The 25000-nt window shown below is 44.9% G+C and overlaps 2 protein-coding genes across 4 annotated transcripts in view; both read right to left on the minus strand.

Annotated features, from left to right (window-relative positions):
• Window positions 1-17875, minus strand: part of uckl1b (uridine-cytidine kinase 1-like 1b) — a gene marked incomplete at its 5' end in the record, with an annotated part of 41365 nt that extends 23490 nt beyond the window's left edge. The window contains 3 exons of one of the 2 annotated variants that reach the window (XM_080832494.1): window positions 7920-8026; window positions 9135-9328; window positions 17805-17875. In XM_080832494.1, coding sequence (XP_080688620.1) covers window positions 7920-8026; window positions 9135-9328; window positions 17805-17875 — 372 coding nt within the window. Of the gene's footprint in view, window positions 1-7919; window positions 8027-9134; window positions 9329-12494; window positions 12993-17804 lie in introns of those variants that run through there. The other variant, XM_080832495.1, reaches the window with a different exon arrangement.
• Window positions 17876-18171: 296 nt separating this feature from the next.
• znf512b (zinc finger protein 512B) overlaps window positions 18172-25000 on the minus strand; it is a 57223-nt gene continuing 50394 nt past the window's right edge. The window contains exons 14-18 of one of the 2 annotated variants that reach the window (XM_080832493.1): window positions 24814-25000; window positions 23570-23671; window positions 23366-23428; window positions 23157-23255; window positions 18172-22569 (exon numbers count right to left, since the gene is read on the minus strand). The exon at window positions 24814-25000 is cut by the window's right edge and continues 194 nt beyond it. In XM_080832493.1, coding sequence (XP_080688619.1) covers window positions 22165-22569; window positions 23157-23255; window positions 23366-23428; window positions 23570-23671; window positions 24814-25000 — 856 coding nt within the window. In that variant the 3' untranslated portion in view covers window positions 18172-22164. Of the gene's footprint in view, window positions 22570-23156; window positions 23259-23365; window positions 23429-23569; window positions 23672-24813 lie in introns of both variants that reach the window. The other variant, XM_080832492.1, reaches the window with a different exon arrangement.

Genomic DNA, 25000 nt, shown 5'->3' on the forward strand with positions numbered 1-25000 from the left:
AAGTAATGGTCATGTTGGCATCACATATGACCTGGACATTCATTGAATATGTGTGCTTTCTGTTTCGGTAAACGTGTTCGCGGATTGAAGGTGGGACTGTTTGCATGTGGGTGCGATCAATTTCTCCAATTACGTTCGGAAAGTTTAATTTCATATATATGAATATATGAATTATACGAGTTGAAACAAATATTTCTGTTCGCTGTCTCTGTCTTTGTCTTTGCCTTGCTGCTGCCATATCAACGTTTTCAGACTCAGTGGAAATGCGCTTGGTTAAGACGTGCTTTTATGAGGCGGAGAATTAGCCTGCAAATCAGAGATGTGCGCTCGCCGGGCAGTTTAGTAAATACCACGCAGTTCATCTTTAGGCGCACTCCTCCCATTAAATAGCGCTACACGCCTACGTTACCACCCACGTTTCCGAACCATCCCACCTGTTTGCAGGTACACACCCTCAAAGCGTTAATATGCGCTGCGCCAGCTTAGTAAATACCGTTTTTCGTTACGACCGCTATTTTACGCCAGAAAATGGGCGCAATCCTGTTAGTAAATCAGGCCCTAAGTGTCCTTGGGCAAGACACTCAAGCCTTAATTGCTCCTGATGTGTAGCGTGCCATCAGTGTAAATGTATGCATCCTGTTAAGTCGCTTTGGAAAAAAGCGTCTGCTAAATGAATAAATGTAATTGACCCTTCCGCAAACTCCGCCCCCCTTAGCAACGTTTGGTATATCAGTCAAGCATTCACGTTTCCCAGGTTCTCAGCATTGGTATGAATGGGGTGGCAACATGTTTTCAACCGTGTCAATGTCAGCTCTACCCAAATAAATCATAAGCATTTTTTGGAAAAACAGCAAGATCTCAGATCGAAGCAGGCAAAAGGGTCTGCAATATGCTTATATAGGCTACAACCACGACATTACATGCCGTGTTTGTAGACAGACAAATGCTAAGGCTAACAGGTTCATTCCAGCTATGTTTATTTGTTCTATTATCTACACAGTCGCCGCTACGCAAACATGTAAGGTGGTAAAACTGAATCTATTTTAAGCAAGGGTTTTCTCACGTTTTCGATGCAGTGGGCAGATTTTAGCGACATAGCTTCTTGGAACAAAGTAGGTGCTTCTGTTTACGTGGCTGACATTCAGCTGATGGGGGGGGTCCTCTACATTGTTTGATCCACAGCAGGCATTTCTCTCTCTGGGTCTTGGGTTTCGGGAAGGGATAAAATGTTACCCCTCCCTCCAGCCTTTTTGGATATCGACTGTCAGAAATACACACTCCATAAGCACAACGTTTAATTTTCTCTTCTCGAGCAGACGTCTCTCTCATTGACTTCCATTCATCAAAATGGCTCGCTTGACTGAGGTCCCGAGCATAGTCACCGTTGCTATGCTATGATTGATCAGTTACCGTTTTGGGGAGTGGTCGCGGAAGGGTCAATTGTAAATGTTACAGAGAAACATTTTCTCAAGCATACAAACACTTACAATGGCACACATGTGTGAGATACACAGACGATATACGTGTTGTGGAGCAGTTAAGCTCTTATACGTGTTGTGCTGAGAGTGTTGTGCATTTAATGACTAAAGCATGAAACTTTCTCCATTGTTTGTATAAACCATGAAGTTTTCTTTCAGCTATGGAGGCATTTTATATTTTACCTCAAGTTCAGGTTGTCAAATTTCAATTTCACATTCTTGGAATGAGACACATACATCTAATGACATACACTTAAGTTATGTGTATAAAGGTAACCATTCATACTGCGTTTAACTCACACTCACAATCCTGCATATTGTAGCATAGGGTCAGACCCATTCTTGTATCTGTTACCACCCCACTCCTTTTAAACATGTTCTCCCCCTGTGTATGTGATTTGTTTATGTGTGTTTGTAAGTTGTATAAGCTACTGGATGTCCTCAACTTCCCTTGGGATAAATTAAATATCCATTTTATCTATCCATCTAATGGGTGAAACCGCATTACACATATACTCATATACGTGCTTTGAAAAGGCACAGATGTTTTTCTACAACTGACCAGGTCACATGCTAAGCCTGGCGACTGAATAAGAATGTGGTGGGGGGGGGGGGGGGGGGGGGGGGGGGGGGGGGGGGGGGGGGGGGGGGGGGGGGGGGGGGGGGGGGGGGGGGGGGGGGGGGGGGTGTCTGTGCGCATGAATATGATATCCCACTCCTGACGTCCTCTCCCTCCACACAAACACAGCTGAGGTTAGCTGGGCTAAATTTAGGCGGGACAGACAGTGTCACCCTACAGCATTACTGAACCAAGAGTGCCTTTAAACGCCTCCCACCCCCTCATAACCCCAACAATTTGGCACTATCCCCCCCCCCCCCCCCAGTCCCTCTCCCTTTCCCTCCCCCACACACTCTTTCCATCTCATCTCTGTAATGAGACGACGAGGCTCTTATGATGATTGGATTTGCGGGGCAGAGACAGTGCCATGGTGCTGGGACGGGCAGCTTTGGGTTGCTAGCAGGACGGGCAGCTTTGGGTTGCTAGCAGGACGGGTAGCTCAGAGCAATTAGTCTCAGGGGAAGGAACACGCAGGACTCAGCACCGCCCCGGGGGAGGAGGGCTTAGTGACTGTGACAGTTTGGGCTCGGGCTTTACTGCGTGAGGTACAGAGCCGGGGCACAAAGGCGCGTCTCTTTTTATTCTCTCTCTTTTTATTCTCTCTCTTTTCCTGTCGTTTAGGAGTGCGGGACAGAAAAAAAAGAGTGGTTCTTGGGTTGCTAGGGTAGGCTGTAACTATGGACTAGGGCTCATAGGGCTCCCAGTGTAGGGTTGCTCCGGCCTGGCTCTAACTACCTCTGGACTTCCAAACATTACAACCGCGAGCACGCACAACACTCAGGGTCACGACCCCGTTACATAACCAGAGTGCTGCGCTCCTCCTCCTGGATCCGGTCACTATGACACTAGAGATACCCTCTCTGTCCCCCTCCCTTTAATTTAGATACCCTGTCCCTCCCCCTCACCTCGTCCCCCCCCGTCACCCTGTCCCTCCCCCTCACCTTTCCCCCCCCAAACCCTGTCCCCCCCCCTCACCCTGACCCTCCCCCTCCCCCCCACCCTGTCCCCCCTCTCACCCTGACCCTCCCCCTCACCCCCCCCCCCTCACCCTGCCCCCCCCCCCCCTTTAATTTTCCCTTTCATTTCCCTCCATTTGCATTTCTGCCCAGCTCCATCTCCATCTGCATGCTTCCTGGAGTCTCTCTCTCTGCCTCGTCCTCAAGGTTCTTTTTGCTCTTGTTGTAGCCTGGTTACTGTCCTGCCAGTGAACCCTTAGCTTGCAGATTTTTTAGCTCTGTCAGTGCAGGAGGAAGAGGAAGAGGAAGGACTACTCAGCATTTCGGAGAGCCTATCATGTCTGATTAAGGAAGTGTATTAGTTAATTTAGTGGCAAGTGGAGACGGTGTTATGACCGGAACACACACACACACACACACACACTGCTGTGAACTGGATGTTCCAATAGGAAGCCTGGCTGGACGGAGGGACCCAGCCATAAAGGTCATCCCCCTGGATCTCCCTGAACTGTTTATGACCAGGGAGTGCTGGGCTCAAAGTCTCACACACACACACACACACACACACACACCTCACATGATAGCTCACAGTGTACATCATGTTCAGAGACACTTACACATGGTCAGTTTACATGGCAAGGGTCCCATACTCGCAACAAGTGTGTGATAATTGCTGCTAGTACACATTTGGGTGCGTCACTGCCTTGTTGTTAACGCTCAAGTCCATTAAGGTATTAGGTCTTCTCAAATTCCAATTCAGAAATGTGTGTTTGAAGTTGTTCAAATCAATGTTCAATTGCTCAAGATCAGGTTTCACGCACACTCAAAAGGGATTGATGTCCTTCGGTCTGGCCTCATACAACTGGACATGGTGGGGCTTGAGAAACGCAGGGCACGCTGGATTGTCATAACGAAGAGCCGGTGTCATGCGCCCGTTCTGAAGCATGGGTTAATTTGCTTCTACATAAAGACTCTGTACCAAAGTCGTCCTGAATGCTCCCAAAGTCAGTCTTAATCCTTCATGACGAACAGTGTCCAGCCTCTGTTTTTTGCAGACCCATAAACTACGCTCCCATAGTCCAATCTAGATCTGACCACCATAAATAATGCTCCCATAGTCCTATCTAGATCTGACCACCATAAATATGCTCCAATAGTCCAATCTAGATCTGACCAGGATAAATATGCTCCAATAGTCCAATCTAGATCTGACCACCATAAATATGCTCCAATAGTCCAATCTAGATCTGACCACCATAAATATGCTCCAATAGTCCAATCTAGATCTGACCACCATAAATATGCTCCAATAGTCCAATCTAGATCTGACCACCATAGATATGCTCCCATAGTCCAATCTTGATCTGACCACCATAGATATGCTCCCATAGTCCAATCTAGATCTGACCACCATAAATAATGCTCCCATAGTCCAATCTAGATCTGACCACCATAAATATGCTCCCATAGTCCAATCTAGATCTGACCACCATAGATATGCTCCCATAGTCCAATCTTGATCTGACCACCATAGATATGCTCCCATAGTCCAATCTAGATCTGACCACCATAAATAATGCTCCCATAGTCCAATCTAGATCTGACCACCATAAATATGCTCCCATAGTCCAATCTAGATCTGACCACCATACATATGCTCCCATAGTCCAATCTAGATCTGACCACCATAGATATGCTCCCATAGTCCAATCTTGATCTGACCACCATAGATATGCTCCCATAGTCCAATCTAGATCTGACCACCATAAATAATGCTCCCATAGTCCAATCTAGATCTGACCACCATAAATATGCTCCCATAGTCCAATCTAGATCTGACCACCATAAATATGCTCCCATAGTCCAATCTAGATCTGACCACCATACATATGCTTCCATAGTCCTATCTAGATCTGACCACCATACATATGCTCCCATAGTCCAATCTAGATCTGACCACCATAGATACAGTGCCACTTGAAAGTATGTGAACCCCTTGACCACTTAGGAGTTTTCTGTTGTTTTACCATGATTTTTCATTTTTTTCATCACCAATTTTCCATAGAAGGAATGTCAGGTTTATGTTTATCATTTGCATGTACTTTTTTTAGAGGGAATTGTTTGAGTAGCCAAAAGACTACATGAAACATGGAATTAGTCCATTTCAAAAGTAAGTGAACCCCCAGCTGAATTTGTAAAGTCAAGCAGGTAACAGATTCAGTGAAACTTATTTGGGTGCTTAATTAGTCAATTAAGCAAACCGATCATCTGAGACATCCTTAGGGAAAGGTTTGGGCAACACAGATTAAAAGAGGGAGGAAACCAACCAAACTACTGTAGTGCCAAGGTGTACCCACACAGATCAACAATGCCGAAAGGAAACGAGATATCCGAGAACATCAGGAAGAAGGTTCTGACAGCCCATCAGTCTTGGGAAAGCTATAAGACCATCTCCAAAAGATTCCAGCTCCATCCATCCATCCAAGACAAATAATTTTGAAATGGAGGGTATTCAACATGACCGCATCTCTGCCTAGAAGTGGACGCCCATCAAGACCATCACCAAGAAGCACCAGAAGAAGAATAAATCAGGTAAAAGTCAACCCACACATCACCTCTAAAGAGTTTCAGACCTCTCTGGCAGCATCTGGGGTAAATGTACATGGGTCTACAATCAGACGAAAATTGAATAGACATGACATTCATGATCGGGTTGCTAGAAGGAAGCCTCTGCTCTCAAGAAAGAACAAAACTGCCCGTTTCAACTTTGCCCGAGAGCACTTGGATAAACCAAAGGCCTTCTGGAAGTCCCTTCTTTAAACAGATGAGTCCGAGATAGAATTATTTTGTCACGATCAAAACCAACAATTTTCGTCTGATTGTAGACCCATGTACATTTACCCCAGATGCTGCCAGAGAGGTCCGAAACTCTTTAGAGGTGATGTGTGGGTTGACTTTTACCTGATTTATTCTTCTTCTGGTGCTTCTTGGTGATGGTCTTGATGGGCGTCCACTTCTAGGCGGATGGATGGATGGAGCTGGAATCTTTTGGAGATGGTCTTATAGCTTTCCCAAGACTGATGGGCTGTCAGTACCTTCTTCCTGATGTTCTCGGATACCTCGTTTCCTCTCGGCATTGTTGATCTGTGTGGGTACACCTTGGCACTACAGTAGTTTGGTTGGTTTCCTCTCTCTTTTAATCTGTATGGCCCAAACCTTTCCCTAAGGATGTCTCAGATGATCGGTTTGCTCAATTGACTAATTATTCACCCAAATAAGTTTCACTGAATCTGTTACCTGCTTGACTTTATCAATTCAGCTGGGGGTTCACTTACTTTTGAAATGGACTAATTCCATGTTTCATGTAGTTTTTCAGCTTCTCAAACAATTTCCTCTAAACAAGTACATGCAAATGATAAACATAAACCTGACATTTCATCTATGGAAAATTGGTGATAAAAAAATTAAAAATCATGGTAAAACAACAGAAAACGCTTAAGTCCTCAAGGGGTTCACATACTTTCAAGTGGCACTGTATGCTCCCATAGTCCAATCTAGCTCTGACCACCATAGATATGCTCCCATAGTCCAATCTAGCTCTGACCACCATAAATATGCTCCCATAGTCCAATCTAGATCTGACCACCACTCTGTAGAGGCACCGAAGGACGGTGCATTCTTCAGCACGTTTAGTTTTTTGTCAAGACTTTTATAACATCCAGAGATTTAAAAATACATGCGGAAATAAAATTCAGTCTCGTTTATCACTTTGATAGCTCCTCCATCAATGAAGAGCTCAGGGTCATGATGAAAGGACAGCAGGAGGTAAAATTGTGTAGAGACCACACACTGATCTTATTTCAATAATGCAAATGTTTTATGCCCTGTAGCAGATGCAGAGGTCGTCAACAAAAACATATTTGCTGATTTTAATACTAAGGAGAGTGACGGAGAGAACATTACCCTCATGGACTTCTAGGTCTTGAAAGTGTGAATTCGAAAGACTTGTTTATTGAACAAACCGTTGGAAATGAAAATGGGAAGTGTCCTCTGAAACCCATTTTATGTAGGTCCTTTAGAATGCCATGTACTATGCTGTATCTTATGCTTTTTCTAGGTATAAAACACAGCAATCACATACTCCCTTCTAATAACACCATCAGATACATAGGACTCTAATCGGATAGGATGATCTAATGCTCTTCTCTCGTCTCACACCACATTGGTAATCATGCAAATGATCCTCAGATTCAAGTATCCAATCCAGACCACTATTCACCATTCTGCCCATGGTTTTACAAAAACAACTTGTCAGAGCTTTTGGGCAGTACATGGCTGGAATCAGTATGGTCCTTTCCTGGTGTCAGAATGGATTTAATTATTGCTTCCTGCCGTATCTTACGTACGTTTCCTGACTTCCGGATGAGGTTAAACATCTCCAAGAGCAGAGATAACACACGCCGGAGCGGAGGTAAGTGTTTTAACAGTTGATAAAGTATTTCCTCTGGCCCCACAGCAGGGCCATGAGAGTTTCTTATGGGGTGCAAGAGCTCCTCCATTGTGAAAGGCTGATTGTATGGCTCTGCATCATCTGAGCAGAAAGCTGTTTTTGCTCTTCCTGAACCTGTGTAGTCAAATCAGGACCGCAGATGCCTTTGATAGGCTGGCCTGCTATTTCTCGTTTTGGTTTTCTTTCTATCTATCTATCTATCTATCTATCTATCTATCTATCTATCTATCTATCTATAACCTAAGCATCACTCACAAGGTCAAATTATATGAAGGGGCAAATCTCATGGGCACCCATGGCGTGGCCCAGAACCGGCATCTGGACCCACAGAACCGGCATCTGGACCCAGTTCTCACCTTGTAGAAGGAGTCCATGGACATCAGCACCACCCAGGGGACGTCCAGAGCCTCGATGATCTTGCGGGCCACGGTGGTTTTACCTGAGGCACTGCCTCCGCACAGGCCTGTGGCGAAACAACGGACGGGGGCACATGAGCAGTAACATTAGCGGCTACAGGCCTATCACATGGCTTCAGTTAACACTGAACGTAAACACTCTCACCATTGTAAATCCCCCAAGCTAAAGCCCCATTGTTCTATCAACACTCAGACAATTACCGAACTACTGGCTGAGTACCCCTTATGCCAATCCAAGTTGAGCCCCTTAGGACAATACACATTGAGAGTTGTGTGTTTGGCTTTAGTCCGAATTATAGCTGGTTTGGGATTTGTCTACAGCCTAACAGCTAAGCTGGTGACACAGGCAGTGGGCCGAGTCTCTTCCTTAATTCCTGGCTCTGACAGAAATTCTTGCGGTTTGTCACCCCAAGCTTTTTAAAATAGACAATTCCAAGGCAGTGACTCAACGGGAATATGCCTCTTGTGGTATGTAGTCATCACATGCGGCTTGGTTACAATTCTGTTAAAACACCATTAAAGTATTAGAGGTATATGGTGAAGACTAGTTCTTCTCCAGGTTTCAATGGCTAGATCTTCTTGAATTGAGAGGCAACGCTGTGAATGAAACCAACTAGCTCAGTGAAAGGGATATGTGGTAGACATTTGCTATTTACAATTGAATGTTTAAATCCATCTCATTCTAATCTTTAACCTTCTCATCGTGATAAACCCTTACCTTTCCATCCCCATAGTTCTCAATCAGATGCTCTCCATCGGTAATGTCCTAAACCTGAACTTTTTGCGTTATGATAAATCTTAACCTTTCCATGGTTCTCAACCTGCACTTCTCCCTCCCTGTTTAATTCTGACCCTTCCCCTTTCCATCTGTGGTGTGATCTTTCCAGCTCTATGGTTCTTAACCTGAACCTCTTCATCTGTGGTGTGATCTTTCTAGCTCTATGGTTCTCAACCTGAACCTTTCCATCTGTGGTGTGATCTTTCCAGCTGTATGGTTCTTAACCTGAACCTTTCCATCTGTAGTGTGATCTTTCCAGCTCTATGGTTCTCAACCTGAACCTCTCCATCTGTGGTGTGATCTTTCCAGCTCTATGGTTCTCAACCTGAACCTTTTCATCTCTGTTGGTCTCATCTCATGTTGTTTGTGTCTCTCACCGATGACGAAGGCCTCCTTTGACTGCGTCCCGTGCTCGTTGTACCAGGGGGGGCGCCCCGCGGTGTAGATGGTCCTCTTACTCGTCCTCAGAAGGGGTGGCTCCGACTTGCACTGGCTGGTGGTCCGTTTCCGTGGTGACAGGCCGCTGCTGACAGTGGGGAGGAGTCTGTCGAGGGAGCCCTCGCCGCCGCCGCTACGACAAAACAGAAAACGATAGGAGTCACGACATGACTTACTGCCGGCAAGGTTATCTTTGATATCGCTTCAATATGTGCCAGAGGTTGAAACCTGATACCGGTATATCCTGCTTGTTTGCCTAATGCTTTTGTTTTCGCTACAGGTCGTCAACTGCTAAGACTTAATTGCACCCTTATCTGATATCTGGGAGCTGGATCATGTGTGCAAAACACTCCAGCAGTCCTGAGGGTCTTTTTAAAGGCATAGTCGGTGCTTCTGACAGAACGTACCTCTTTTGAACCTCAACAGACAAACCCCCCCTGCCCCCCAGTCCCCTTAAAGCTCCTGTCAAACTCTGCGTTCCCTCAAGTACATGCATGTTTGAGGATTTGATTGACAGACTGGTCCTTGCTTTGAATGGGTGGATGCCTCCTAGACTGAACTGGTTTGATGAGGCAGAACCGATACACAAAATAACTTTCATTTTCAGGGTGCGGTCACAGAAACTAGGTTCTTCAGAGTCAACAGTAACTATAGTCAATAACATTTTTCTATTAGACCATTTAGTATTGCCCAAAGAAGAACAATTGCCGATTTTTCTTCAAGGCAGCAAATCTGAGCTAGGTGACATATATGGGGAAATAGACAAACCTGCCGGCAGAGAACATTCATTTAATTAATTAATAGTAAAATTAAGCATAATTAATACGCACAAGCCAGGAATGGTCTAGTTCAATGGTGTCAGAAAACTGACTACAGATACTGTACTGTTTATACTGTTAATGGACTCTACTGGTAAGCCCAACAGTAACAGTGAGAGTTAATGAGAGTCAACAGATGACAATGCTGAGGACAGAAGTCACATTTCAGCCGCCGTTATTCGGCTAGGATTCACCAAGAGAGCCAAGCAGAGCGCCTTCACCTGGTCAGGAGAAAAGCCGTCTCCATGCCTATTGCCGTGTTAAAGCGCTTTGAGACTATACCTGCCATACCTGAGAGAACAAATTTACCTGAACCGCAGCATGCCTTACCCTTCCCCAACCATAACCCGAGGCTAGGTGTGACAGATACTGCATAACTTCTCCTCAAGGCCAACCAACAACAACAATTACATGAACTTCAGAAAGACAAAACACAATCACTTCTGTCACTGCTGAAGTGTGGTTGGGCTGTGTTAAGGCAATCAATGAAGCTCCTGCAGTTACTGGTTACAAGAGATGACACCCTGAGGAAATGTGCACCCAGTGCTCAGGTGTCACTTTTGTCGCACAGGTGAATTGTTTGGACACCACTGATGATCATGTGAGCTGCCTGCCAATGTCTGGGAGTTGCGTTCTCTCTTTAACAGAAGGGGCAGAGGTGCACTAAGCTGGCCCTGGCCAATTTGACTGGCCGTACCTTGCTGATATCCAAACCAAATGATATTCGCCGCAACCCGAGAGAGTGGCAGGCCTAATTTGTTTACCCGCTGTACGCCGGACGGGCATGACGCCGTGCCAAAAGGGGCAAACACGACAACACCCGACCTCCCGAGCCAAATCCCAAGTCAAATATCGACACCACCATGGAGGCTGCCCTTTCACGATTCTGTGGTCAGGGTTACGTCACAGAATTTCGACACAGAAAAGGTTGTCAAACTTACTGCAGGATACGAGCGAACCAAACTTCCTCAAGAGATGATTGAAAAAAGCCAGCCATGGCTACGCAGAGGAAAGGAGAAGTGCAGCAACGGCTCCTGAAATACCAGCCCTTCTGAGGCAGCGTGTCACATCCTTGCTCTGTCACGAACAGACAGCCCAAAGATCAAAGGTAACGGCAGGAATGGGGACCAGGCTTTTCCTCGAAACCCTTATCAGAGCTCTCTCAACAAACCAACATAGGCTGGGCCTTTTTGCTGTACACGGTAAAACAGGCTTGTTGTTCAGGTCATCAGCCCCAGTACAGAGTAATGAGAAGGCGATAAAAGATTAGCCTAGCTTGAGGGTGAACCCTGCACTTTCTTGGTGGTGCAAGATCCACAGTGCAGAGCAAGAAATGTTCGTCAACCCCATTTATGGCAGTTTCAGACACTTCACTGACACTGTATTTCACAAACAAGCCAAAACTGGTAGGCTAGCAGCTTTTGCCTGCTTTACATACTACTCTGAATACATTCGTGAAAAAGTGAAGAACTGAAACACTATTTATTTGTTTGAGACCTCCTTAACTTGACAACAAAAGAAACTGCACATAAAACAGTGACATCATGACATAAAATATATATATTGACGACAACCCACTAAAAATGCAGTCACAGTTAGATCTTAGTTAAAGTCATCTCCAACAACACTGGCATGATAATATTAATATATGGCAGACGGAGGCACAGCAGTGAAGATGCAACACGTCACGTGGCTTAAGTTTCTGAACACAACTGATCTGCTCCGTGCATTAGTCTAGTTCCCACAGACAGCCCAAGCGAGAGAGAGAGAGGGAGAGAGAGAGATAGAGAGAAAAGATTCCAACTAACACACTAACTCCAGGTAAACATTGTCTCCGTGCATTAGTCTAGTTCCCACAGACAGCCCAAGCGAGAGAGAGAGAGGGAGGGAGAGAGAGATAGAGAGAAAAGATTCCAACTAACACACTAACTCCAGGTAAACATTGTCTCTGTGCATTAGTGTAGTTCTCACAGACAGCCCAAGCGAGAGAGAGAGAGGGAGAGAGAGAGATAGAGAGAAAAGATTCCAACTAACACACTAACTCCAGGTAAACATTGTCTCTGTGCATTAGTCTAGTTCTCACAGTCAGCCCAAGCGAGAGAGAGAGAGGGAGAGAGAGAGAGAGAGATAGAGAGAAAAGATTCCAACTAACACACTAACTCCAGGTAAACATTGTCAAGGACCGGGTAGAAGGGCTAGGCATAGGCACGGGTCCATAGCCACATAGCTAAGGGGGCAGGAGCCAATTTAAAACTCAGTGGCACACAGGACAACTCTGCCTCTATGCCACAGACACCTGAAAAAAACAGAAATGTTCGGAGCAGTAGGCACCGCACAATACCAACTGAGAGCAAAACACAGAGGAAGAAGGGAATGTACCAACTGAGGAGTGCTACTGGACCCCATAGACGACATAAACAACCAAACATATAAACAAACAAACAACCAGACATGTAAACAAACCATCGGAAAAGGACTTACCAGCCATCTGATCGGAGAGCCCAACATCCTGATATCCTGGCTCCCGAATAAGCTGGGAGAGTATTCATGATGAGGGAACGCACGAGAGAGAAACAGAGAGAGAGGCTTTTTTTCTGCTAAGGTCACTAGTGTTGGGAGTCACTATACTGGAGCCAGTGCGACTGACATGAACGCACACACACACACACACACACACACACACACTCACACACACGCATACATACACACAGGCACAGCGGGCAGGGTGGCAGCACTTAACACTTCAGCCCTCTGGCAATGTGCCGTGGTTGAGTGAGACAGCAGGAAAAAGAAAGAGAGAGAGAGAGAGAGAGAGAGCGAGAGAGAGAGAGAGAGAGAGAGAGAGAGAGAGAGAGAGACGGACAACAAGAGTCAGCTGAAGGGGAAGGAAAAGAAACTATGCTTTCAACATCGGTTTTGATTTCTCGTCGCTGGGCTTCGCTGCGCACTGTTGTGGTGAGCACTTCAGAAACCAATCTGACGTACCAACAGTCTCTTTTCCCTCCCACCAACACTCCCGCCCTCGTTCCCGCCCGCCCTCCCTCCCTCCCTCCCTCCTTCGCTCATGCTCCCTCTCCACTCCCCCTTGTGTCACCTACCTACCTACCTCCCTCCCTCCCTCCTTCTCTCTATCACTCACTCACTCTCTGCGTTACTACGAGCACTGCCAGGGAACGTAAGAGGATAACCTATCCAACAGATTATGTTTGTTAGGTGGTATTAATAGAAACTGGTTGGAGAGAGAGAGAGGAAAGAGAGAGAGAGAGAGAGCTGGTGAGAGGGACTGGATGCAAGATAGAGAGAGAGCAAGACACCACCTCTCTTCAGACACACACACACACACACACACTCCACCTGGCTCAGCCCGTTATAGAGCTGGTCATCTGTCTCTGACATTCAGGCTGTGTCGCAACGCCTCAGCTATCGGGGCGGAGGCAGATAGAGAGAGAGAGAGAGAGAGAGAGAGAGAGAGAGAGAGAGAGAGAGAGAGAGAGAGAGAGAGAGAGAGAGAGAAGGAGTGAGTGAGAGCGCGCGAGAGAGGGAGTTAGTGAGAGAAAAAGAGAGAGGGAGAAAGAGACAGAGAGAGAGGGAGTGAGAGAGAGAGAGAGAGAGAGAGAGAGAGGGTGTGAGAGAGAGAGAGAGGGAGAGAGAGGGAGTGAGAGAGAGAGAGAGGCCTGGCTGCCCAGAGAGGAGAGGCTGTGCTCACAGTGCAGTCTGGGGGCCGTGGAGACGGAGGCACACTTCCTCATGGAATGCCCAAAATATGACATAATTAGAAAAGACTCTTTTGAGAGGTTCAGTCAGGTCATCCCAAACTTCCATGGTCTCACAGGCGAGGAAAGATTGCCTTACATACTTGGGGAACATGGGGATTTGGCCAGTCTAGCTGCAAGATATGTAGCAGACTGCCATAACCTTAGGGACAGCCAGTAAGAATAATGTGTATGTGTGTGTGTGTGTGTATGTGTGTTTATGTGTGTCTATGTGTATGTACAGTGTGTGCATGTGTATGTGTATGTATGTGTGTGTATGTGTATGTGTGTATGTATATGTGCGTATATATGGTTAAACTGTATACAATCATCATTCAGTTGATATGTGTGTGTAACATGCTTTGACAATAGTGTTAAAAAAACATTCATGTCAATAAAGCTTATTGAATTGAATTGAGAGAGAGGGAGTGAGAGATAGAGAGAGAGAGGGAGTGAGAGAGAGGGCGGGAGGCGATGGCAGCACCCTGTCGCTCCCCCCAGTCACAGTGTGGGAACGAGAGAAGGGAGGGGCGATGGAGGGCTACTGCCGTCAGAGGATTTCAACTCAGTGGCTGCATTGTGATACCAGTCAACAACAAACAAATGATGTGGTTCAGTGTGTGTGTGTGTGTGTGTGTTTGTGTGTGTGAGAGAGACACTGTGTGACAGGAGGGAAAGCGTGAGAGCATGTGACAGTGTGTGAGAGACAAGGAGGGACAGAGACAGAGAGTGAAGGACGGACAAACAGAAACAGAGAGAGAACGAGAGAGACAGAGAGAGAGAGAGAGAGAGAGAGCGAGAGAGATAGAAATGGGGAACCCCTAGCGAACTCTTCACAGCCAGCACATCTCTTCCACCTGCTCCCACCCCTCCCCACACCTGCCACCTCTGAGCACCGTCTTCCTCCCTCACCAGAGACCCCTCACCTGGGCACAATAGACCTGAGACCCGTCACCTGGGCACAATAGACCTGAGACCCGTCACATGGGCACAATAGACCTGAGACCCGTCACCTGGGCACAATAGACCTGAGACCCGTCACCTGGGCACAATAGACCTGAGACCCGTCACCTGGGCACAATAGACCTGAGACCCGTCACCTGGGCACAATAGACCTGAGACCCGTCACCTGGGCACAATAGACCTGAGACCCATCACCTGGGCACAATAGACCTGAGACCCATCACCTGGGCACAATAGACCTGAGACCCATCACCTGGGCACAATAGACCTGAGACCCATCACCTGGGCACAATAGACCTGAGACCCATCACCTGGGCACAATAGACCTGAGACCCATCACCTGGGCACAATAGACCTGAGACCCATCACCTGGGCACAATAGACCTGAGACCCATCACCTGGGCACAATAGACCTGAGACCCATCACCTGGGCACAATAGACCTGAGACCCCTCACCTGGGCACAATAGACCTGAGACCCGTCACCTGGGCACAATAGACCTGAGACCCGTCACCTGGGCACAAACAGCGTGACGTAACCCTCGCCTGGCTCTGTCTCCAGGGGGTAGAGACGGGAGTGGCCTGTTACAGGAGTGCATACGGTGTGTGGTATGAAATATAAACACAATAGTCTACGTACCACCAGCGACGGGGACATGCACGTTACGTTCCCTTTTCACGTTGCACTTGCCAAATAGCAAAGCTGTCTTCTTAGCTAATCGCTAAACCCCCAAAACAACAGGGATAGCTTGTTTTTCACAGCGGTAAGAAAAGAACACCTTCCATCACAGCCCTACTCCAAACAAGCACAGCCTTAAGCCTCAGGGGTTTGATGGGTTGTGCTAAGGTAAATCACCCTCACCTCCACACTAAGGGCAAAAAAAGCCTCCTTTAGCTTAAAGGCACAATATGCAACAATTATGCTTCAGGATTAGGGTTAGGATAAGCAGTTTAACCTTAAAATAACAGCTTAAAAAAAATTGGGGCGCTACAATTACTTTTAATATGGAGAATTGCGTCCGTGCCAATGGCATAGCAGGGTCGATAGGCATATAACTGCGTTCTGTAGTTTTCTGCGTTCAAGCCATTAAATTCCTTGTGATGGTGGATTCGAGGGCCTCACACAATGGCAGGATTTCTACCCAAAATGCTACGCATTGAAGGGCTATACTGCTTTGGAAAGTGCTATATAATAGTCCAATTATTATGATGATGATCATCATTCTTACTATGCGTGACCTCCCCGTCCCCTCACCTCCGCAGGCGATGTCTTATTCCTGGCCTCTTACTGACCTTTGCTTTCCTCCAACTCCTCCTCTCCAGGTGTTCTTCTGGTGTTTCTGGGCTAAACTCGATAAAGGTGTTACGATGGCTTATGCTAACCCTAGCATGGCCCTGAAAGTTTGAAACCTGCAATGAGTCAGGGTGTTTGCAGTGATCTGCCAAACTGCTGCCGCAGGTGCATCACCTGCATGCTGAGGACAAACAGATATACCTAAAAAAGACCATACCCATATCAAGTGCAACGTGAGGTTACTATGAGTACAGTAATTACAACACAAAAATGTGACGTTCTGTCTTTGCTGTTTTAAAGTCAAGGAGACACTGTTCAAAGAGTTGTCATTTCTTTATGAGCCGAAAAAAATGAAGTATAAGTATAAATATAAAGTACTGTACTCAACAAAACATGTTACAAATAAGTTTCCATGGAAAGCCTTATCATTAGCAGAAGAACTAAATCACAACAGCCAATCTGAACAGGGGACATGGTCTGGAACCCTGGCAGGTAGTTCAGAACGCTTATGGACACATTGCACTGAGAGGAAACTATTGTCAGGGCCGAAACACCCACCTGACTCAAAATAGATATGCATTCTAACAGACTATATTTGATATGGCAAACGGCCAGAAATGGATGGTGGCTCTTCCCTGTAGAGAAACTACCTATCACATTCCACCCTAGAACACAAGGTCAGCTTTCAACTTGCCCCAAATGTCAAAGCTTCAGTGTAGCTTCAATTACGAAATTAGCATATTCAGAGAACAATCCATTTCCGGTGGACGGACACATTGTGGCTCCCAGAGTTGCGTTTTATTTCTCAGGATGAGATAATAAATGATAGGAAACTTACATTAGCAGTACAGTCACTCAGCTCAACCGTAAAATGTGTCTATAGGTGATTCAGGGAATAGTGATTGTCTGCCTGGATACTTAATAACTGTAAAAGGAAGTAGCCTTACAGCTAGAACTTTTTGATGGCACATTATTAAGGTGGTTCTCAGATGGCCATTTATCATGAAAGCACATTAGCATGGCGTCCAGTATAGCCAACTACAAGTGTAGTACACGTGTGAAGCACGATGGTTTAACTAGCTAGTATCGCTACCCCCCCTTGCGGCATCGGAAGAGATTAAGATGCAGAGGCGTGGTTGACAGTTTGCTAGCAGCTGACTAGCATCCAATAAATAACTATTCAATACAATGTGACGTATCCTTTGATGGTTGACCATCCAAACTAACTTTGAATGCGTGTCTAGATTGTGGAATGTAAAATGTAGGCGACTGCAACTTAAGTAAAATAGCTGGTTAACTCTTCACAGTTCATAATATCCCAACACCAAAAGGAGAGGACATAGAAATTCCAGAACGAAATCGGTTTCTTCTTGGAAAGTAAAGCTAAAAGTCAGCATGCATTTGCTTCCTTAAATCTGTAGATCGAACCAATAACGTGACGTCCATTTTCTCTGGGTGGTGATTGTTACATTGCAGTAGGCTACATATAGCCTAATGTTTTTGTATGCGCGAGTTAAGAAATGAAAGACAACTTAAACCTTAAAATAAAATTAAATCGGCAGCTTGAAAGTTGTATCCTTCCAAAGAAAATACAAAAGGGGTTTGAGAAAGATAATTTTGTCGGCAGTAACAGCTTCACTTCCTAAAACCATGAGGGCACGCAACGTCATGATAGTGTTAAACGGATGCTCACCGCATTAGTTAGTGGTGATTTTAACTCAAATACATTCAACTATAACTTCTTCATCATGAGAAGGGGTGCTTTATAAGTTGATGTTATTACCTAGTTGACCGCGAGGTTATCTCCTCGCACTCCATCGTTGTGGTCATTCCTTCTCCACGCGCGGCAGACATTATTGTTTTCCTATTTGACAGTCAGCTGTTCGGAGGAGGGCGCTGTTACATGCATGTTGGGACATGTAGTTCCATAAGGCAAGGAAACTACACATCAAAGCGCCCTCAGACCTCCAACTCCCAATATGCCATTCACCCATTTTTTCTTGATCTATAATACATGCACAACTTTTACTCATATATGGGTATTCTATGGAGCCCGAACTCTTCTACCATCCTCACACTCAGGTCAACAGGTCAACAAGCAGAACTACAAAAGTACAAAAGCACGGTAGATGACCACCTTTTAAGTCAACAACATTTTATTAGTTGAAGGGTAGTAATGCACAGTTAATACAACGATTTTCAGAGAAAAAAAAACAAACAACTGTAACAGTTCAGATTTGGAAGAGATGCCTCCCTGTGAAACGGTACTGTAGGAAAAACTTAAATAGAGAAACAGGAAGAGAAAAAAATGTTTAATTCATTACAGTAAGTTGGCTACTATTCTCAATAATAGGGGGTCACATAGGATTTCAATAGCTTCTTCGTAATTTCAGCCTCTGGATATAATTTAACAGCCCTACGTAGGGCATTATACCTTCATTTCAAAAGCAAACCTTAACACACCATTACTTAAACTCTTAAAATCGTTTAAAAGTTTATTTTGTTGTATTGTTAGTGAGGCAAACCTTTAGGAATATAAGAAAAAAACACCAAGTGGAAGTAAAGGGTACAAAAGCCACACCAAACCACCTAGGTCACCTAAGCGCTCTACAAACACTCCAAATTCAAGCCTATTTCATGGGATAGTACTTGTAAGTGCACTAACACGGAAAGACACACTCCCACACATGCACACTCCATGTGAAGTCGTGGTAAGGACAGGCTTGTGTATTGGAATACATTTCAGTCCCCAGTAAGTGGCTTTCAATTTCATATAATAACTTGTGTTACAAGTTTAAGAAGCAAACAAGCATATAAGAATGGCACTAACAAATAGCCCAGGACAAATTTGGGGACAATTTTCAATATGGAAACAGCGTCCTTATCAGCAAAAAACAAACCTATTCAGACGTGGTATGGCGTATTGCTGTCATTTGCAAATAAAACATTGCCATTTAGTCGGCCACACCTCTGCATATGTGTAAGACACATCTAGGAAGACAGATTGTTGAAAGCTAAGACAATATAATCGCAATATAAACAACAACAGTATCAATCAGCGATCACTCAAACAATACCAAATGTCAAAAGAAAACAAACCAAGAGGAATCAGGTGAAATCATTGGAAACCATGAAAAGTACATTCGACTAGGTGTAACAAAGGCGTTTCCTATGTATTTAGCATCTGAAGACTGACACTTCTTTACCATGACAGGCAGTCGAGCCAATTATCAGCCAGACTAAGACCACACTGATAACACACATAGGCAGAGAGTCAACGTCACACATACACACACTCACACAGAAAAAAGGGTTTCCTATGACAATTCAACTAACACTGACAAAAAAAAAAAAAAACAGGGAAAAGAACACTTCATAAATATTGTGTGAAAACAGAATAAATTACAGACCGCTCCGGTTAATAAGAGAGGAATTGTTGCATTCCCATTTTTGGAGCAGTCTTCTTAAAACACAAGTGATATTAATTATTTTGCGTGGACAGAAGGTAAGTGATCCCCATAGATCTAAGTTGTTTACTCTGGAAAGCAGGGAGATTTGGGACTGCGTCACGATAGACCTACACAACAGTCCATAAGGTAGAATGGTTCCAAGAGCACCTTTTGCCTAAACCATAACAATTCTCGTTTCTCACTTCATTCGAAATTCACTCCAAGTACTATTAGATTGCTATGAAGATCCTATTTACAAGAGCTCATAAAATAAATCTTCCTCTGGTAATTTGAGCAAACTGATTATTATTCTCAATAGATATAAATATACACTAAATAATTCACTGAATTTATTCTCTCTATGAGTGACCTGTGATTAAAGGATTTCTTTATTTTAAAAATGGTAAGTTGTTTATGGTTTCAAGTACTTCAATTAGAGCATTTATTTCTCTTAGCATAAATAATGGATTCTTTTTTTTTTTTTTTTTTTCAATTTTGATTCTCAAACTACTGTATGACTTTCTTTTCATACTTTGTTTTAAATCTCAGCTGTTTGTAAGAAAATGAGGAAGTTGCGATGGACAGTCGCCCAGCTTTGAAATCTCAAGTCCCTTTAAAGGGACAGGTATGGCTTCATGCTTAAAGTGAGTCAGACTGTCACCTATTGCAGGCTCGACACACATGATTTTTTTTCTTCAAGTTGGGGCATGGAGGATGAACTGTTTCCGCACATGACACTTTTTTTGTCATGGGTCTTGCTCTGTGCTGTATTCGCATGATGTTTTTTTTTTTTTTTGGGAGGGGGGTTGGGAAGAGAGGGGGTGTGGGGTAACTGCCCAGCCCAGGATTAAGGTTGGGGTGGTGAAAGATTAACAGTGCCTCAAAAGTGCAAGATAAAACAGGGAGGGGGAGGGCAGGGAGGGTTAAAGTGCAAGAGGAACATCTCTTCTTCGCTTTTTTTTTTCTTCCACTGATAGGACCTCGGGCCCAAACGTGTCCAAATCCTCTCGGGCCCAGGCCCGGTTCTGTCACCGAAAAACACCTTCATCGAATTCTCAACAAAGCAACTGCTCGCGCTTCCCGTCGTCCAGTGACCAAAACAAAAGGGTCAAAGCCATCGTCCTAACAGAAGCAGAGGCCTGGTTCCGACATTTTCAGTTCCGGTTACATACTAAAGCCAATGGTGACCTCTGTCTTTGTGCTACGATGTCTCACCTAGCAGCTCTGTCCACTTGTAAACCCAACTCTCTCTATTGCATACAGTTAATAATAGTCTCACGAGAGTCTGTGTGCATTGCTTGTCGTTCTTGTACAACTGCAGCGAAAAGAATATCCTTTCTAACTATTCGATAGGTCAGTATTGTTATTAATCTTCCTCCTGATAATCCATCCATGATAATAATCTTGTTTTAATGTCTAGCTTCTTGAGTTCCCCCCAGCGTAGCTTCAGAAAATAAAAGTCCTTTACGTTCCTTACAGCTTAGGTTAGCTTTAGTGACATCATCGAGGTCTGAGGCCAATCCAAACCCTAACGAGTCTGCTCAGTCTGCTCCGAAAACAGCTGAAAAAACAGGACAAAAATAGCTTATACCTTCATAGCTTTTAACAACTTGGCCTTAGTGAAAGTCAGTTTTGTTAGACCACGTGGGAAAAGAACAAACACCAATTACGCGTGCATGTTCCAAACTGGGGGTGAGGTTGGGGAGGTGGGGTAGATAGTTAACATACGGTTTTCAACAACCTTTTTCAACTGTCAAAACCTATAACCACGGTGACAACAGCCAGGGATGAAAGAGAGAAGGAGTCTTTCTTAGCGGTGTACAGTATATGTAAAGTTCCATCTCTCTTACAGTTCAGACGGAAAAGAGACCAAAACAAAACCCACGAGAGCAACACACTATTGCACTGCAGCAGTCTGGAGCCATCCTATCTCTGACACACAGCTGCCGTTACTGGACCAAACCTCACATCGAAGAGAAAGCAAATTAAATGTGACTGTCGAAAAAAACTAAGGAGCACTTTGACCTACCTCGGTTTGAAAACTGTGGACAAATTCATTGCTTTGATTATATATAGATATAGATATTGTATATACACACAGTACAATATATCCGTGATAAAACACTAGCAGTAAATTAGCTCGCCATGCTAATTGAATAACTTTGTATATCCTTTTTGAAAATCTCTTGAACACAACATGAAACTACGGACATGTGGACGTCGCTACACAGAAATCTGAAATATTATGCTTGTTCTAGAAAATGCTATTTATATATATTTATATATATATAAAAAAACTGGGATCTCAATTTTGATTACAATTACCCCTGTTTTAGAGTAACATCTTTATCATTAACACGAGGTCTAAAAATGGAATGAAAAAAAAAAGATTATTATATATCAGTATATACCAGCAAACACATATACTGTATATAAGTACATGAATATAAGGTAAAAAAAAACTAACAATTAAAAACAAAACTAAATCAAAGCGAAAAAAAACCCCATGAAATCAAACACAGGACCAATTTTTTTTTTTTAAAGAACTCCATTCCATGGTAGGGTATTCTTTGAGCACTTTCCTATCCGTCAGCCTCTGAAGATCAGAAGGCTGTGTTGTGACGCGTTTTCTGACGTCTGACGTTTGTCTTTCGCGATCCTTCTGACGGCTATCCTCACGTGATGTCATCCACGTTATTCGACGGACGGCACCTTCTTGGGCTTGCCCCTCTTCTTCACCAGGGGCTGCGTGTCTCTGTTCTGCCCCAAGCTGCCCCGATCCACAGGGGTAGGTGTGGGGGCAGGTTTGGGTGTGGGGGTGTGAGTGGTGGTTGTGGTGGTTGGGGGCAGAGCAGGGGCTGGATTTTGGGCAGAGCCTGAGGTTTGGTTCTGGGTTTGGGTCTGGACGGGCACAGACGGTGGGTTGGAGCTCGGAGTCTTTGACAGGGCGGAGGTCACCTCCGGGGGGCGCTCTTTAGGCTTGCGACCCCTCTTCTTGCCGGTCGCCCCATTCTTCACCTCGTTCTTGATGCCGTTGCTTTCAGGAACTGGTGGTTTCTTGGTGTTGGGCGGTATGTTGGTAGTGGCACGGAACCAATTCTGTAAGAGTGAAGTTCATCAGGCAACGGTTGTGATACGTTATGCCATTAAGACACAAAAGACACAAATGCCAGTGCATCATTACACTTCTGTGAGTCATTGCACACTGTCAACGTGGACTATAACAGTGGTCAGCATGTATCACTTAGAGGTCATCTACTACATCTTTGCTCACGTCAACACGCATTCTGTAGATGGACACCAATTCGCCTTATTCACGTCGCGGCCATATTGAAATCGAAAACGAGGCTTGGTTGGGTAAACCCGACCGGATGTCATTCTCTACTATACGAAGAGTAATGATTGACGGAGAATGGACCACAAATCGTTGAGTTGCAAAAATAATCTATTAATGCCGCGGTAATAAGGGGCAAGGGCAGAAGATATGTGCTCCATTTTCAGTCCATCATTACTCTTCGTATAGTAGAGAATGACCTCCAGTTGGTTTACCCAACCAAGCCTCGTTTTCGTTTCAAAATGGCGGTGCGCGTGAATAAGGCGAATGTGGACCTGTTTTCCCTTTAATACTGACGCACCCCAACTAGTTTTCTTCTGCACCTGTTCAACCCTGTGCACGTGAGACTCACCTGGGCGTGTGACTTGCTGATGTGATACTTCACGCCACTCTCCGAGCTGAACTCCTTCTGGCACAGCAAGCACATGTACTTCCCCGCGGCGCCCCCTTCCTGCTTGGCATGGGATTACAAGAGTGTCATTAATAAGCTATCACAACAATCAAAACCACCATGAGAAAGTGAGGATGAAAAGACAAACAGTCCGGCCCTCTGCGCTTTACCTTGGTGCAGTTTGCCAAATGGGCTTTCAGGCCAGACACACTCGAGTAAACAGCTTCACAGCTCTGCAGGGAGATCGGACAGAAATAGACCAAATGGAATCGTGAATCAGAGCAGGCAATAAACAAGAGTAGGGTTGCCAGGAAATATAAAAGGAAAAAAAAAAAGAAAACAGAGGGACGTAAAAGCGAAAGATGTGATCTTACTCCATTAGGACAACAGATGAAGCCCTTCTCCTTGACCTGATTCTTCCACGTCTCCAGGATCTCTGGATCGAACGTGGGAAGGCCCGGACGGGTGTAGTTGAGCTGTGGAGAGGGAAAATGTTGAAAAAAAAAAAAATGAAATCTCTGATACGTTGACTTTTCACAGGAAAGTAGATTGTAGCGTCTCGACCTGTCTGGACATGTGAACTCTGCCATGTGATCGTATAGTAAGTGTCTGTGTAGTTGGGACTGAATCCAGTAACGTCAGTCAAATCCGGAATTTGATAGGCAAGTAATATGGGCACTGCTATCAAGGCACACATGTACTGGAAACTATTTCATAACAAGACTAGGCAAGCCCTAGTTTGGCCTGCCTGTCAATCTGTGGGGAGTGACACAGACTCTAAGCTTTGGCCTATGAGGTACAATGAAAAATGAGTGTGAGTATGAATTTGATTTCACTTTACATTTGAAACCCATATTCAATGAGCCCTCATGAACAAGCTGACAAGAATAATGGGATCAAAATGAGAGGTTTTTTTCCCAGCTAATTTTAAGTGCAATGGTGGTAAAAACAGACTCAAGAGTTGTGAGGAGGCAGGCTGTGAGGAGAGAGGATCAATAGCCGCTCTCAGACTATCGTCAAACAGAGACAAAACAAAGCCCAGACTTATTTTAAGGGTAGCTGCGGCGCAGTTTGACTCCCTGAGCAATAATGAACAATCTTTATAGCCCGCTGCAGTCACAGGAACACGGGTGCTGCACTCCGGTCAAAAACACCTGCTACGCGACACGAGCACATGAATAGAAATGGGGCATGTAAATTGAAATGGCACTGTGATGAGTGTCTGTGTATGTGTATGGTGTTGTGTGTGAATGTGGTGCTTTTTGCTGTATGTATATTTGCTTGCATCTGTGAATATCTGAGGGGTAAGTGTGTATCCAGAAAGGGTTTTTGTGAGTCTCTGTCAGTGTTTATGTATGACAGTAGCAACACAACACACCAAGTTGTGACCTTTTGTTTTCTTGTTTGTGCCCATATGTATGTGTATATGTAATGTGTATATGTCTCATATTTGTGTGACCAGTGATGTTATGTATTGACAGTACTGTATAAACTCTGCCCATGGCTGTATGTATTTGTATACGTAACATATATATATATGTCTCATATTTGAGTGACCAGTGTCTTAATGTGTTGACAGTAACTGTATATTCACTAATTATGTTGTGAGAGCGCTCACCCTCTTGCTGTCTGGCACCAGGTCGTCTTTGATGCGCCGCTTGGTGCCCCAGTCCTTGGCCAGCTCGTCTTCAGCGATCTCCTGCAGGTGGAAGACGGCCACCTGAGCCGAACGCCGCCGCACCCTCCCGCTGGGCGTCCTCTCGAAGTCCTCCATCGCCGTAGTCGTCGCCGTGGCTACCGCGGTC

The sequence above is a fragment of the Sprattus sprattus genome (assembly GCF_963457725.1).
Source record: "Sprattus sprattus genome assembly, chromosome: 2".
NCBI classification, from domain to species: Eukaryota; Metazoa; Chordata; class Actinopteri; order Clupeiformes; family Clupeidae; genus Sprattus; species Sprattus sprattus.